The 15278-nt window shown below is 45.5% G+C and overlaps 1 protein-coding gene across 1 annotated transcript in view; it reads left to right on the top strand.

Moving 5' to 3' along the window:
• Positions 1-14620, top strand: part of LOC8041343 (lisH domain-containing protein ARMC9) — a 48471-nt gene extending 33851 nt beyond the window's left edge. The window contains exons 11-15 of the mRNA XM_042290308.1: positions 3976-4077; positions 8883-8973; positions 12032-12158; positions 14297-14436; positions 14556-14620. Of these exons, the coding sequence (XP_042146242.1) occupies positions 3976-4077; positions 8883-8973; positions 12032-12158; positions 14297-14436; positions 14556-14620 (525 nt within the window). The remainder of the gene's footprint in view (positions 1-3975; positions 4078-8882; positions 8974-12031; positions 12159-14296; positions 14437-14555) is intronic.
• Positions 14621-15278: the final 658 nt, after the last annotated feature.

The following is a 15278-nucleotide window of genomic DNA, read 5'->3' as shown; positions in this document are numbered from 1 at the left end:
GGCAGTGCCAATCTGCTACCCGATTTTTCATGGACTGTTGATCAGAATCCCCATGGAAGTGACCACTTCCCCATTATTTTAAAATGTAACGACACTCCGCAGTCCTCACCTACGCGCCATCCACGCTGGAAGTTTGAAAAAGCAGACTGGAGCCTTTTTAAGCAGTCGTCACTCCTTGCCTGTTCTCGCCTCGATCAGCTTTCGATTGATGAGCTGAGCCATCTTTTAACATCCCATATCCTCACTGCAGCGTCACTCTCAATCCCTCGGTCATCTGGACAGCTCCCTAGACGACCGAAGCCATGGTGGAATGAAGACTGTAAAGAGAGTCGCAAACAGCAAAACAAAGCTTGGAGTGTTCTAAGACGTTATCCAACTCGGGATAACCTGATATCTTTCCGAAAAATGAAAGCTCATGCTAGGTACATTCGTCGGAAAGCGAAACACGAGAGCTGGCAAAAATATGCGTCCTCTATCAATAGTAGTACTTCTTCCAAGGAAGTATGGGACAGGATTCATAAAGTAAATGGCTCATATCATGCTTTCACTATTCCACTTCTTTCCAGAAATGGGAAATGCCGAAGCAATCTTGAAGAGCAGGGCAACATCCTTGGCGAGCATTTTGAATTCATTTCCAGCTCGCAGCATTACTCGCCTGCTTTTCTGCAACATAAAAGGAAAGCTGAAAGTATGGTACTGAAAACATCCGGTGGTGAACGCGAAGCTTATAATGCCCCCTTTACTTTACACGAACTGAACATAGTGCTCCAAAACTCTAGGTCATCGGCTCCTGGTCCAGATGGTATTCATTATTATATGCTTCAACATCTCTATCCTTCCACACTTGATATTGTTTTATACCTTTTTAATCGTATTTGGTTTGAGGGCTACTTTCCATTGGACTGGAGAATGGCAACAATCGTACCCATACTCAAGCCCGGTAGGGATCCATCCTGTGCGGCTAGTTATAGGCCTATCGCTTTGACTAGCTGTTTTGGAAAGACTCTTGAACGAATAATTAATAGAAGATTGATGTATTTCCTTGAATTAAATAGACATCTAGATGTGAACCAGTGCGGCTATCGTTCGTCTCGGTCCACTCTTGACAATTTACAGTAAAACCTCGTTATAACAAAATGGGATATAACAAACTAATGGATATAACAAAGCAATCATAATTCCCCTTGCTTGCTAATAGGGAAGAAATGGACATTGGCTATAACAAACTAATGGTTATAACGAAATAATTACGATCGCTCCTTCAACTTTGTTATAACGAGGTTTGACTGTAGTAAGGCTGGAGACAGTCGTGCGTGAGGCCTTCGTTCATAGACAACATTGCCTATCTGTATTTTTTGACCTCGAAAAAGCCTACGATACAGCCTGGCGTTTTGGTACACTGAGGGACTTGTATGATATGGGTATCCGTGGTCGAATGCTTCGTACCATTGAGAGCTACCTCAGCAGGCGCACCTTTCGTGTTCAGATAGGAACAGCTTTATCTAAAGTGTTTGTCCAGGAAAATGGTGTTCCTCAGGGAGGCGTTCTTAGTGTCACTTTGTTTATTGTCAAAATTAACTCCCTTGCATTGGCTATCCCCCCATCGGTGCAATATTCACTCTACGTAGACGACCTTCAGATCTCTGTGTCGTCTTGCAATCTGTCACTGTGTGAGCGACGAATTCAGCTAACTATCAATAAGCTATCAACCTGGGCCGATCAAAATGGGTTTAAGTTTTCCTCAGATAAAACAGTTTGTGTATGCTTTTCTCGGAAACGTGGACTACTTCCAGAACCTGTTCTTACACTAAACAATTCCACAGTTTCTGTGAAGCCTGAGCACAAGTTTCTGGGTCTTACATTTGACAGCAAACTAACCTTTGGTGCCCATATTAAGAATCTAAGATTAAAAGCTCACAAATCACTTAATATTCTTAAAGTCCTGTCCCACCGATCTTGGGGTTCTGACCGGACGTGCCTTTTGAGGATATATCGCTCGATAGTGTGATCACGACTGGACTATGGCAGTATTGTTTACGGTTCAGCTAGGCCTTCCATTCTAAAAATGCTCGACCCTATTCATCATCTTGGGTTGCGATTGGCGACGGGTGCCTTTCGCACGTCTCCTGTGCCAAGTCTGTATGCAGAGGCCAACGAGCTGTCTCTTGAGAAGAGATGATTTTCCTTGGGCTTTATGTATTCCCTGAGAGTCAGGTCCATCTCTGATCACCCTGCGCGAATGGCCGTGGAAGACATGCGCTCTGAAAGGGTGTTTCAAAACAAAGCCACAATTGTGCCTCCCTTCTCTTTGAGATTGAAAAGGGCCAGTGAGAACATGGGACTCGATGGGAGGCCCCCAGTAGTGCAGTCTGCTGTTGCGGGAGCACCTTGGGAGCACTCTGTCATTAAGTGTGACCTTTCACTCACGCGATACAAGAAAGCTGACACTCCTAATGGTGTGTTTCTTCAGGAATTCTTAGCACTGCAAAGTCAGTATTCCGAATATGTAAGCTTCTACACAGATGGTACAAAGACGGAATCTGCTGCTGGGTGTTCCATGATTGGCCCAACAGTTCAACTTGTTAGGCGAATCAACTCCTCTGCTTCTATTTTTACTGCAGAGCTCTATGGTCTGCTTCTTACTATAGGCTTCATACTTGATAAAAAACTCTCTCGCTCCATCGTATACACTGACTCCCTCAGTGCATTGCATGCACTGTCTTCATTAACACCCCTCAAGCACTTCTGGCTCCTTGAACTGCGAAATAAGGTTGTTGCTGCCTCAAGACAAGGATACGAAATATGTTTTTGCTGGATTCCCAGCCATGTGTGCATTCCAGGAAATGAGGCCGCAGATCGTGCAGCAAGTACTTGCGTAAAGCAAACCGTTGACCTCCAGAACATTCCTTATGCAGACTACAAAGGCCTTCTCAGGCGTCGCATTAAGTGCAAATGGCAGGCTGAATGGGACCAAGAAATCAGCAACAAGTTGCACATGATCAAACCTCTTTTGAGCGAATGGCAGAGTGCACGGCACCAGGAACGCTTTTTTGAGGTTGTACTTTGCCGGCTCAGGATTGGTCACACTCATCTGACTCATGGCTACCTCCTTCGTGGGGAAGATGCCCCCACTTGTGAGCAGTGTGACAATGCCTTAAGCATTCTTCATATTCTAGTTGAATGTCCTGCTTATCATGAAGAACGGCTTTTGTATTTTTCACAACTGTATGAAGAACAAGTCCCACTACACCCAGCTCTGCTCTTAAGTGATGATTCACTTGTGACACATACTAATGTTTTCAAATTTTTAGATAGTATCGGCCTTCTACACCGATTGTAGCTTTCTTAATTTACAAATCATGCCCATCACCCTTTTACCTTTTGGTACCCCATTACCATCTTTTATCTGATCACTGGCTACGAAAGCCTCTTTTTTCTCTCCAAACCTTTTCCAGCAATAGTCCCGTTTTTGGCGCTCTATGGCCTTAGTAGCTTTTGCGCCATAAACACCAAATCAATCAACCAAATCAATCAAACTTCCCTGAATTGAATTAAGACAAGAGCGCATCATCTGATAAAAAAGCTCAGATTTGGAGCCTGAGACCGCCGTAATGTTGTGGAAGCAGACACACCAAAATGAAACCGAATCGAAGAAAGGCAACAACTTTTCACCTTCAATATTTCCATTCTGTGCTCCTCAATCTGGACATATTGCAAGCACTGTATGAGCTCCTGTTAGCCTAAAAATAAAAAAACTGTGCATTGATTAGTTGGTTGTGCTAAACGTTTAGAAACTAAATTAAACCAGTGAGTCACGTCTTTTTAAAAAAAAAACTCTACTCCAGATTGGTTAACAAGGTCTATATTAACAAAACATGAGTTTATATGCGAGCGTCCTGGCACTTCAGGACAACAAACAGTTTGCTTGTTTCATGTCCTTTATTTATGTTGTGATGTTTTTCTTGTTTTATTTAGAAACTGACAAGGCCATCCACTTTTGAACAACGGAACTCCGTGGTGCTTGCATTTGTAGACAATGATCTTCTTGGATTTGCAAAAAGAACACCCGACTATTCAGTAAGTGTTCAAATTATTGAATTTAGGCAGCTGCTATTTGGCATGTATTTGCCACATACAGTGATAGATCCATTTCCAGTGGGTCAGCTAGTATGGTTAAGCGAGTTGAAAAGGCAGCGGCAGGTGTTTAGAAAAGCTGACTCAGGTTTAAAATATAATCTGTTCACAATAGCCCATGCAGGTGTTTAGCCACCTTCCTTATTCATTTAAGACTGTTTTTGTATTTGTCTATTGATTTATACTAAGTGCAGATGAGCATTTCTATGGTGAAGGCTCGTCAGTTTACACCACGTTAGTCTGAATTTTTTTTATAAATCACACGAACTGCCCTGATCTGGCCATGCTGCGTACAAGTCCATGTATAGCGAAACTTGTTCATTTGCTCGCGAGTCAGCTCTGCCTCCGGTGATTCGAGCTGTGCACTATGCATATGCATTGGTATACATAGTATTCTGGTGATTTCAAGTCGCCGTGTTGGGTCAAAAATTGCTTCAGGTTTGGGTATTGTTTGCTAGCTTAAAGACAGCATTTGCATGATGTTTCAGAACAAATCTGTCATTACGGGCGGAACCAGTTGAACAATGAGGGAAGGGAAACAGAAAAGACAATCGACCGCTGGACTACCAACTATTTTAACAAATTGTCCTGTTCTTCTACTACCGTATTTACTCGAGTAATAGTCACACTATTTATGAACAAGGCCATTGCGTCTGCTTTACCGCAGAGCACATATACAGCCAATCATCGCGCTGCGCAAAAATAATGTAGCGAATAACTAGATCAAGAACATTATTCTCCATTCAAATGCTATCTTCATAGATGGTATCTTCACGCGAAGACGTTATTACTGTCCTGTAAACCGCTGGAATCATGCTGCCGATCGCGGTGATAGGCGAACCGCATACTCCGCGGAAAAGCGAACCCTCAGGTTTTCTTCCTAAACAGTGCGGCTATTACTCGAGTAAATACGGTAGTTCTTATGTGTACCCATTTTTTTCTTCTTTATCCTGAATTGTGTTGCCCCCTTCCTTCTATTTATACTGAGCTGTGAGGGTGCCCTGCAGGAAGAACTTCTCTTGAGGTTGCAGGGTTATTGAGGCGGAGCTCACACAGTTTTCTTGTTCGTTTTCTTTAGCCAAGGCCTCCAACATCTCTCTTGCAAGCTGGTTTTTATGGTGCCCTATGATGCGGGCTTGCTCAGGCTTTGCTTTGCATTTGCAAGTTCGACTATGGGCAGCGAGGAACCAGGACACCTTGCTGCCCATTGTCGAACTTGCAAATGCAAAGCAAATCTTGAGCAAGCCCACATCATAGGGCATCATAAAAACCAGCTTGCAAGAGAGATGTTGGAAGCCTTAGCTATAGAAAACTAAAAAAAAACTGTGTGAGCTCTGCCTCAATAACCCTGCAACCTCAAGAGAAGTTCTTCCTGCAGGGCACCCTCACAGCTCAGTATAAATAGAAGGAAGGGGGCAACACTATTCAGGATAAAGAAAAAAATGGGTATGCATAAGAACTAGTAGGAGAGGAGGACGATTTATTAAAATAGTTGGTAGTCCAGTGGTTAGTTGTCGTTTTTGTTTCTCCTTCCCTCATTGTTCAGCTGGTTCCACCTGTAATGTATAATAACCAGCTAGCTCAACTCACCCTGTAGTAAATGTGTCATGCTCTGTGTGTCCAGTGGCAGTGTGACATAGGCTTGTGCTGCTGACTCTTTGACAGCGCAACTTTGTTTTCTTGTACCTCCACAAGATGAGAGATGCATATGGAACTTTGTAAGTCGTTGTCAAGCGCATCGAATCCATGCCAAACAACAATGCGAAGATCTGCCCGATAGTGCAGATCTTCATATCGTTAGAGAAACGGTGATAGAGAAACGCATTGGCTTGAAATGGGAAAGGGGAAATCGGGTTTTTGTTATTGTTTTAGGCTAGGTGGCACAACCTATCGCCCGTCACAAAGGGTACAGCCGTTATCATCCATCCATCCATCCAGTGTTGCCTCAGAGCACACCTTTGTTGTGTAGAAACGCTATCATCATCATCCCACAGGGGACAGTTTTGGTTTTGCCCGAAAATCGAAAAATTTGTATTGTAACATAAATGTTGGGCAACGAAAAAAATTTTTTTTCTGCAAACATTATTTTTGAGACATGCCTGTCCTAACCGGGTAGAAAAAATATTCTCCTAGGTTCAGTGTTTTTTTAATGTTGCACGCCTCTCTTTCGGCTTTGAAGAGGACGAAGAAGACACCTTCCATCACATTTAAAGGGGCGGTGCAACAATTTGCGGACTTTGGCTAATTAATTGCGGGAATTGATCCCGACCACATATAAAACGAGGGACCGAAAACTATCCTTTCCTGCTTGCCCTAGTTTTCATTAAAAAAAAATAAAAGAAATTGGTATCTCTGGCACCCCTCAACTCAACATCGAAGCGGCACCAGCTTCGCCTGTGACGTCATTCGGAGTGGCGTAGGTTTCCGGTTGGGTTCTTCTGGCTTCCGTTTCCCCAGCGCTCGCCAGGCTCGCCGCTCTCCCGCTCTCCCGCCGATTCCCGACCAACATGGCGGCATGGGCGGACGGCCTGAGCAACGTCGAGCGCAAGATGCTTGCGATGCGGCGGGCAGTCAAAGTCGAAGTCGAGGTCGAGACACCAGGAACAATAACGATACCACGATACTACGGACCACGACCAACGGACTCCGTCGAGCGAGGGAAAGACAAAATGTCCGGGTTGCTCGTGTAGCCGCCGTAGGCGCCTCGGGGGTCGACGGATCAGAGCCGTATATTGCGACGGATGACCGGATGATGGCGACGGCAGGTTTTGTTGACTTGCGGTAGATGGCGCCACAAATAACTCATACCCTTTTAGCAGCAATATTAGGCTTTTGAAGCGTTTCTGCATGCCTAAACAACAAGATTTTTTAAACTTAACCTTAAATCAAGCTTAAAATTGCCTAACACTATCACTTACAAAAACCACTCCGAATGACGTCACACCACAGGTTCCATTTGCGGCCACCATGTGGCCACAGGTTGGGAAAAAAAGTGTTTTTTATTTTACGATTACGCAGCGAAATAGGGGTATTTTGGGTTAGGGTGGCACTTTTTCTCTTACTTATGCCGAAGTAAACAATATAAAAAATACAAGCTGCATATTCGTTCAGTGTTAAAATCATTGCACCGCCCCTTTAAGCACTGGAGCAAGAACTGATGACCATTACTTTCCAGAAAAGAAAGCAGGAGCTGATTGCAGATTATTTTATTTTTTTATGTGAGGAAACATGATTGTGATTTAAGACAGGGACAGAGCAAGAAGAGGTGCCACAGAGCACTTTGTGGTCTCAATTCTTCCTCTGTTCTTGTCTTAAAGGGGTAGGAAACGAAATTCCAGCATTCATTTTCTTGCCTGAATGTGTTGCATGTTGCACCCTAACCTCAAAAACATCAGTCTTCCGTTGAAGGACGCAAGAAAACAAATTTTAAAGCTAAATAAACGATCTTTTAATGTGCACCTGGTGGATGCATGCGGAGCCTATTTGGGAGGTAATCTAGCAACGTTGGGGAACCTGCTATGTAGTCGTGGCTTAGCAGATTCCTTCGGAGCAGCACCACCCTTTGGAATTTCAACATTTTCCTTCTTGGCTTTCCGCCTCGCTCAACTCACAAATCGCACATTGTACCAAACGGTCCAAGAAGATGGAAAGGAGGAACTCCCCTCTTTCTCGGACCCTCATTCGTGCAACCGAAAACAGCCATTCTCCCCCTAGGAGATTAGCCCGTCGCTCAAAACTCGAACAAAAGTTGCTTTCCCCGCCCCGTTCAGCCCTAAGCTGACAGTGTTGTGGAAGCTACGCGTTCCTTGGGCCAGCCACGCGCTCGTCACCCCACGGGTACTTCCAACGGCTCGGTTGTAACGCGCTGACGCTATTGACACCACCACAACGCTGACAACGCCACCAGGGGCAAAGCTCATAACCACGCCTGCCTTGCTACTCCACGAACGCGGGAAATCTTTTCTTTCTGTTTTTGTTTGCGCCGGATATCCCATGGCGCATCACGCCCTCCGTTCGCTTCTCTTCGAGCGCTTGCTCGAGTGCACCGTTTGGAACGAAAAATATAGCCAGTCGTTCAAAATACAAACGTGCGATTATCATTTACGGTTATTATCCGTCATGCTTGACTCATTTCCGAACGAAATTTGAATATTTCAATTTTTGTTTCCATACCCCTTTAAAGGAGAATCATATTTTCTCACAAACAATACGAACTCAGGAGATTATTTTTGACTGGTGGAAGTTTGCATTCATTCCCAGTACTTCCCAGTGCCGAATATGCCATTTTTTATGACTCTCGTTAGTTCGAACTTTGAATAATTCCAACTTTTCTTGCTTGAAATTCAGATTATATAGCTTTTGCTGTATGAAGCATGGAAAGCTGCCATGTAGAATTCACAAAATGTTTCGCTGCTTGCTATCGTTGGCTGTGGCCCAAGACGAGCATCTATTTTATCTCTCCACCAAATCTATGCATTAGTGCACTGTGTTTGTCTTTGAAGTGGTGGACTTCTGGGCTAGATATTGATTGATTGACATAGTGAAAACAGCACAAATAGATGAGAGAAACTCCAAGAGAACCAAAAAGAAAAGGGCTGAATGAAGGAAGAATGTACCGTAAAACAAAGGATTGCTGGTTCTTTGTTTGGCATGGGGTTCTCTTTCATTTGTTCCGTCTGTCTGCATTCTTTTCATTATGTTGATCAGATTTGTCTATGGAACAATTTTTATTATGTCTCTCTTCCCAGAATCGCATCCTGCACATGATCAAATCTGCAAACTCTGGCCTGCAGCAGAGCTTCACGAGGTTTCTGAACGCTCTGGCTTCTTTCAGCCAAGGTAATGCGGAACATGTGCATGCGTTTGGGGTCTGCGGCGGTACCAATCCTGTCTAAGAAGGCGTGCATTCTTACTTACGACCACTTCTTCAGACTCCATCTGAGAGCGTGCTCCTGGCTTAGGTAGTCTGGGCAGCGCTCAAACTCGGCCTTTGTAATAGCCGTCGGTACACAGCCAGCTCCGTGCTTGGGTGTCAGGTGCGGTGTATTGACCGTACATGCATTTAGTCCACATTCAGCTTGTGAACGGAGCCACTCGAAATCCTTTTTCCCAAGCTTGTTTTGTATATACAGTAAAACCTCATTATAATAAAATGGGATATAACAAACTAATGGATATAACAAAGCAATCATAATTCTCTTCCTTGCTAATAGTGGGAAGAAATGGACAGTGGCTATAACAAACTAATGTTTATAACGAAATAATTACGACCGCTCCTTCAACTTTGTTATAACGAGGTTTTTACTGTAACTAAGTTTTTATGTTTTCTGGGTTTCTTTCTTTTTTTAGAATGTGGGGGCATGTTTTTTGGGAAGGTTTATCTTTTCCCACAGAATCGGCGTTGTTCTATGTCAGCAGACCCTTTTTGGTATTCGGTGCCATCTGGTGGCTCAAACAGCAGTTTCCCTTTTACCATACTAATGGCGGTAATCGACCTGGCAAAGTCTGTAGTACTTTGCCAGGCACCATCACTTTCAAAACTCAGTCGCAGTCAAGAATATCTGTTTTTACAGTTCCAATTATTTCTGTATCTCTCTGTTTAGATGGTAAACAATTATATATAACCAGTAAGGACGGAGCACTGACCCACTTTAAAGTAGACCTGTGCGCTGTTTAGAAATCGCTGGCGGCGGCGTGCCAGTGTTCGCACCTCCGGCGGCGGCGTGGGAACGGCGCGGAGGTCAACAGATCGGCGGCGGTGTGGCACGGAAGAGGGAGGGTGGGGTGTAAATTAGAGAGTGAGTGAGGGGGAGAGAGAAAGGAGTTGTTTTAATTTAAAAAACAAAATGCAAAAACCATTGTAAGGGGCTGACCTTTTTTTTTTTCTGGAGGGCTACATCGCCTCCACTGTGAAGACTTTGTCTGTTGGAAGAATCAGGTACTCCTGCTTCCTAGTCATTCTTTTTACCTCTACATTTATTCATATATTTACGGAAGTAAAAAATTGAAAGACTTTTACAAACCTCTGTAATGTGAAATAAGAACGCAGCTCTTGAGGTATTTTAATTTTGTGATTTACAGTGACAGGAGGGTACACAGGAAGAGGAGGAGGGGAGGGTCCTCCATACCCTCCCCTCCTCGTTCTCCTCCTCCTCCTCCATAACCTCCCCTCCTCCCACAGCTTCCCCGCTAAATTTAGCTGGAAAATTGGCGTCACGTGACCTCAACACGAATTCAATCCCCCCTAAATTTAGTGGGGAAACTGAATTGTTCTTAAGGTCATGTGACGTCAGTTTTACCGCTAGATTTAGTGGGGAAACTGAATTTGTTCATAGGTGACATGACACAAAGTCATGTGACGTCATTCTCCCCGCTGAATTTCGCGGGGAATTGAATTGGTGTATAGGTCTGTGACGTCCCATAATACAATGCACGCGTTTACACTGATGGCGACGCCACGAAACACTGGAACGAGCGCCTAAGCTGCAAATGAAAGAGATAAAGTGTACAGACACACCGATATATTTCTTTATTTATTGATAATTTAGTAGGTCAGACTCATATAAAAGCAGAAGAAAAAAAAAACGTCAATACTATGCATGCATAAACCCTCCCCCCTCCCCCCCAAAAAAAAAACAAAGATAAAAAAAATGACCGCATCTCCACGTGGTGAATGATGTTGATTGGGGCGAAGCTCTGATGGTGCGAGCTCTCAACTCCGGATCCGCTTGGCGTTTTTGATGCTTTGCAGCAGCTTCTCGCGCCCTGTTCTCCGGAGCAGCTTGCTGTCTGCGTAGACGCTGAGCCACAGCATGCCGAGCTTTTCGTTCGTTTTCATTCATGTTTGAAAGAGAATGTGTGGTATGGAACGTGGTTACATATGCAATTGAGCATTTGACCGCAGCGCCCTCTCGTCTGCAAACCTTGAGCCAATGCATGCAAAGTTTAACGCGATTATATAGGCATTTGACCGCAGCGCCCTCTCCTGTATAGACGTTGAGCGGCTACATGCAACGTTTCATCCATGACGTCCCCAGCTCTTTAGTTACTACCACGTCTTAGAGCCCCCTACTCGTCCCGCAGACGTGGCCGAGTGGTTAAGGCAATGGACTAGAAATCCATTGGGGTCTCCCCGCTCAGGTTCGAATCCTGTTGACTGCGCAAACATTTTTTTCTTTTTTTAAGAAGACAGATGGGATGGCAATCGATGTGAGCTTGGATGCCGGACAAGGCTAGACCCTAAGGAGCTTCGCCCCTAAAAAATAATTAGCGATGTCGGCAGCGCGTCGCATTTATTGCGCGGCGGCGGCGGTGCTGCTGTCTCTGGGAACTTCGGCGGCAGCGCACAGTGGCAAGGGCAAAACAGGCAGCGACGCGGCACGGCGGCGCACAGGTCTACTATGAAGCAGTGTTAAAATCGTATACATCATGGGGCTGTAAATCTGATTATGTGCCACCAACAGATCGACTGTACCTGAGTTAAAAAAAAAAAAAGCTTACACAGCTCTTGTATTTAATTCCTGCGCTGCATCATACTAACGTCTCAAATGAATAGGCCTCACATCATCCACTTCCGAGCATCTTAAACCTCTTCCATCATCAGTAACCACAAAGCCGCTGTTAGTACGACACATACGCCATTCCTCAGATGATGATAATGATCAAAGTGGCCAGACTGAATTTTGGGATGGGTCTATTCTCAGTGTTAGACTCAAAATGGGCATTTATCTGAGTTTATGTAGAAGAAAGCGTGACACAGGCAGCTCTCCCACTCCCCCATCTGGAAAAATTTCCACTGAGCAGAACTTAACCACACCCCCACCTGCTAAGAGGAAAGTATGAGGTGACCAAATCCAGTGGCTCGTCTCGGCTTGACCCGGCTCTTGGTGGCCCCCAGGGCGCAGCTACCTGTCGAGGAATCTGCAGCTGGTGGCCACCCTGATTGACTGCTTGCTGTCGGACCGACTGCTGGAGCCCAAGTGCCAGGACATGATCCTTGGCATCCTGCAGAAGCTCAGCCTCAGGTGAGCCTGGCCCGACGTGCGGCGGAGGCATAGGCTTACATCCTTGGAGCAATATCAAATTTTCATCAAAGGTGTGTTTTAGTGGTGCATTCGACCATGTGAATTTTTAGAGAGTCACTTCCTTCCTGTGAAAAAAAGGGTTTGTTTTCGCCCAAGATGTAAAAGCAATAGCTGTAGCACGTTTGCGCAACTCGGGATCCTCACGTCGCCATGTACACGTCGCTCGGCACGGGCAAGCTCCCGTTGGTGCTCAGTGTGAGTGCGAAGCCGGACGCAAGTCGTGCAAGCCAGCCGTTCTCTCTGCGCTCGCTCCTGGAATGGAGTGCGGCCTTGGTACGGCAGCGCCAATAAGAATGTGGCAGGGACGACGCAAGTGAAGGTGCAGGATTTTCATGTGTTGTTGAGGGTGAAGTGGGGGGTGGGGTGGTAATGTTGACGTTTATCGATGAGTGGAAAGGGGGACGCATGGGCAGACAAACAAGGCAAAGCTCTGCGGGGAAGGCGGGTGCGAGGCAACGAGTTTTGGCAGAAGATATTTTAAGTTTCGTGTTGGGTTCAAAAAGAAGAGATGAAATAGTTAAATCAAACGAAATGAAAATTTCTAAAACCCTGCAGCATTACGCGTAGCAACTGGATTCTGCCCGAGTGGGATTTGATAGAACGTGAGTAATGTTTGAAAACCTGTCTTGAAGTCATCGCTAGCAGACATCAGGGGACGACAGACGATAGACGGCTAATGCTTCTTTGTCGTCGCACCGTTACTGGCGGGTTGTCGGGGCTCTCCTCTCTTCCCTCTTTGTGTGGTGCGGCCAGTGGGAAAACCTGTCCTCTCTCTTTCCGTGCCTTGAGGGGAGAGAAGAAGAGTTCTTTCACCTCCACGGCAATGATAAACAGCCACAAATGCCAACACCGAAATTCCTGCAAACTGTTACCCGCAAAGCTAAAATGAGACCAACACCCTTGCCACAGTCAGCAGCGGACGATGACGCAGACACTGGAGTAACAAAGGTTGTGCTTGCGTCGCTATCTCCCGAGAGGCACAGCAAACAGACAACGTTGTCATCTGCTCTCAACTGAGTGTGTCGTCTGCTCGCTGCTCCTGTCGGGAGATGGCTCTACAAGCATAACTTTCACTAAATCGGTAGTCTCCACTGTCATCTGCCTTTGATCATGGCAAAGGTTTTGGTTTCATTTGTTACAGGAAGGGAGCTACACCTTGAAATTTCACGAGGTAAATACACTTTTGACAAAAATTTAAAACTGCTACGTACAGTGCTAATCACATTTGTCAATAGCGCAGCAGTGCGCGGCTTTTTCTGGCGAGCGCTAGACTAGTGGGATTCGCGGCAACTAATCTGGTCGCGTGGGCAACGGGAAACGGTCCACTCAAGGGGTGTCCTCTCTAACCTTTTCTTCAGGTGCCACCGAACGTGGGAGATTACTCTTACACTTCGCTCCTGCTTTGGTTTGCATATCAGCTGCAATCTATCGTGCGCATATCAAAAGCTCGCTTTTTCCTGCATGTTTGTTTTCTTGATGCTTACGTTAATGATAAGCTCTCGTGCTTTATTTTTGTTTTCTATTGCTACGGCTATCTGGTATTTACGAAGAGCATGCAAGCAGCCTTCCACACATTCAGCAGCAGCCCACATCGAGTTCAACCGAACCGTTCCATGTTACCCATGTGACTAGACTAGTTGCCATGAAGGCCACCAGTCTAGCGCTCGCCATAAGAAGCCGCGCGCTCTCGCGTTATAGACAAGGGTGGTTAGCACTGTACACAGCACGACACTGTGAGTGAAAACAAACAACCACCGTTAAATTTCTTGTTTTTTTTTTATTGTTTCTTTTTTTTATTGAGCAGCTACAATAAAAAGTAGTGTGGCAGAACTATAAATTTTGAAGCTCACCAATACTTTGTTTGAATAGAGTCTAGAAAAGCACCGATGTCGTGTTTGCGCGCTAAGAGTGTCGCACAATTGACAGGGGCCGATTTTTCCGGACGATTTCAGAGCGAGCCTAAGCATTGTATAAATTAGCCCCATCCGAAAGTCAAGTGAGCACAAATGGACCAGTTGAATGAAACAGAACAGTTTTTGAAAGAAGCCTGGCATGCTGATTCGTCATCGGACGTGCAGGCGAGCCCAGAAGGAGGTGATGATCAGCCAGGGAATCATGGAGTGGATCGTCTGGACGCTCAACAATGACCGCAGGATCTCCCAGTACGGCCTGGAGTATGCCGTAGCCCTCTTCATGAACCTCTGCCTTCAAGCGTCAGGTACAGTCGGTGAACCTAGGTTGGAATTTCAATCCTCTGCCATGTCACTGGATCTCAAACCTTGCAAATTCATTCATTCTTGTTTCACAACTTCGATCAAGATTTTGAACCTGCCACAGGTTCAGAGCACTCCATCAGTCATATAACCAAGTGGCAAACCCAGGCCCAGGCAAGCTCAGGCTGACTAATTCGGTCATCATTATAGTCGAGCCTGATTATATCGAACCCGGGTGTTTAAAATTATTGTCTATTTTGAACAGTCAAGACATCCCCTCGAAAATTCCATCTAGAAGTGTGGGAGCCTTGTGCATCTGTATCTGGTAGGTGGGCTTACCCCAACCACTGTTGTTGCTGCTCCCGTGATTGGTATGCAGACGCTGAGGCTGTGCAAGGGAAATCATAGCGCGCACCAAACATTTGTCTAGCTTCAGCTATAGTGTTCTAGAAGGGGTGTAGTGGCAAATGCGGCGCACTCTTTGTGAAGCCTTCGAAGCGGATGCCGCTGTGTGGCACTGGGGTAGTTTCCCCGAGCACTAGCGCTGGCAAGATGGGGCATTGGCTACCTACTTGCGGTCCTATCTCGTGATGTTTTTATCACAGCAGATCATTTTATCAGCTCTGCAGTCGTCAGACTAATCGAAAAAGTGTTTCAGATGCTTGGAGGGTGTCATGCGGGGGCGATGTGCTTCTTAGAGTTCAACACGACACAAGTGGCAAGCCGGACAGGACAGAGCGTTGACTCGCAACTAAAGCTTCTTTACTCAAAGAAAAAGAGAAAGAAAAACACACATTGCTCCACGCTTGGTAGCTGACTACTGCACGCGCTCAGCTACCATGGGTGA

The sequence above is a fragment of the Ixodes scapularis genome, unplaced genomic scaffold (assembly GCF_016920785.2).
Source record: "Ixodes scapularis isolate PalLabHiFi unplaced genomic scaffold, ASM1692078v2 PGA_scaffold1__304_contigs__length_218370807, whole genome shotgun sequence".
NCBI lineage: Eukaryota > Metazoa > Arthropoda > Arachnida > Ixodida > Ixodidae > Ixodes > Ixodes scapularis.
The sequence above is the reverse complement of the archived record's forward strand: the minus strand, read 5'-3'. Positions and strand labels throughout refer to the sequence as shown.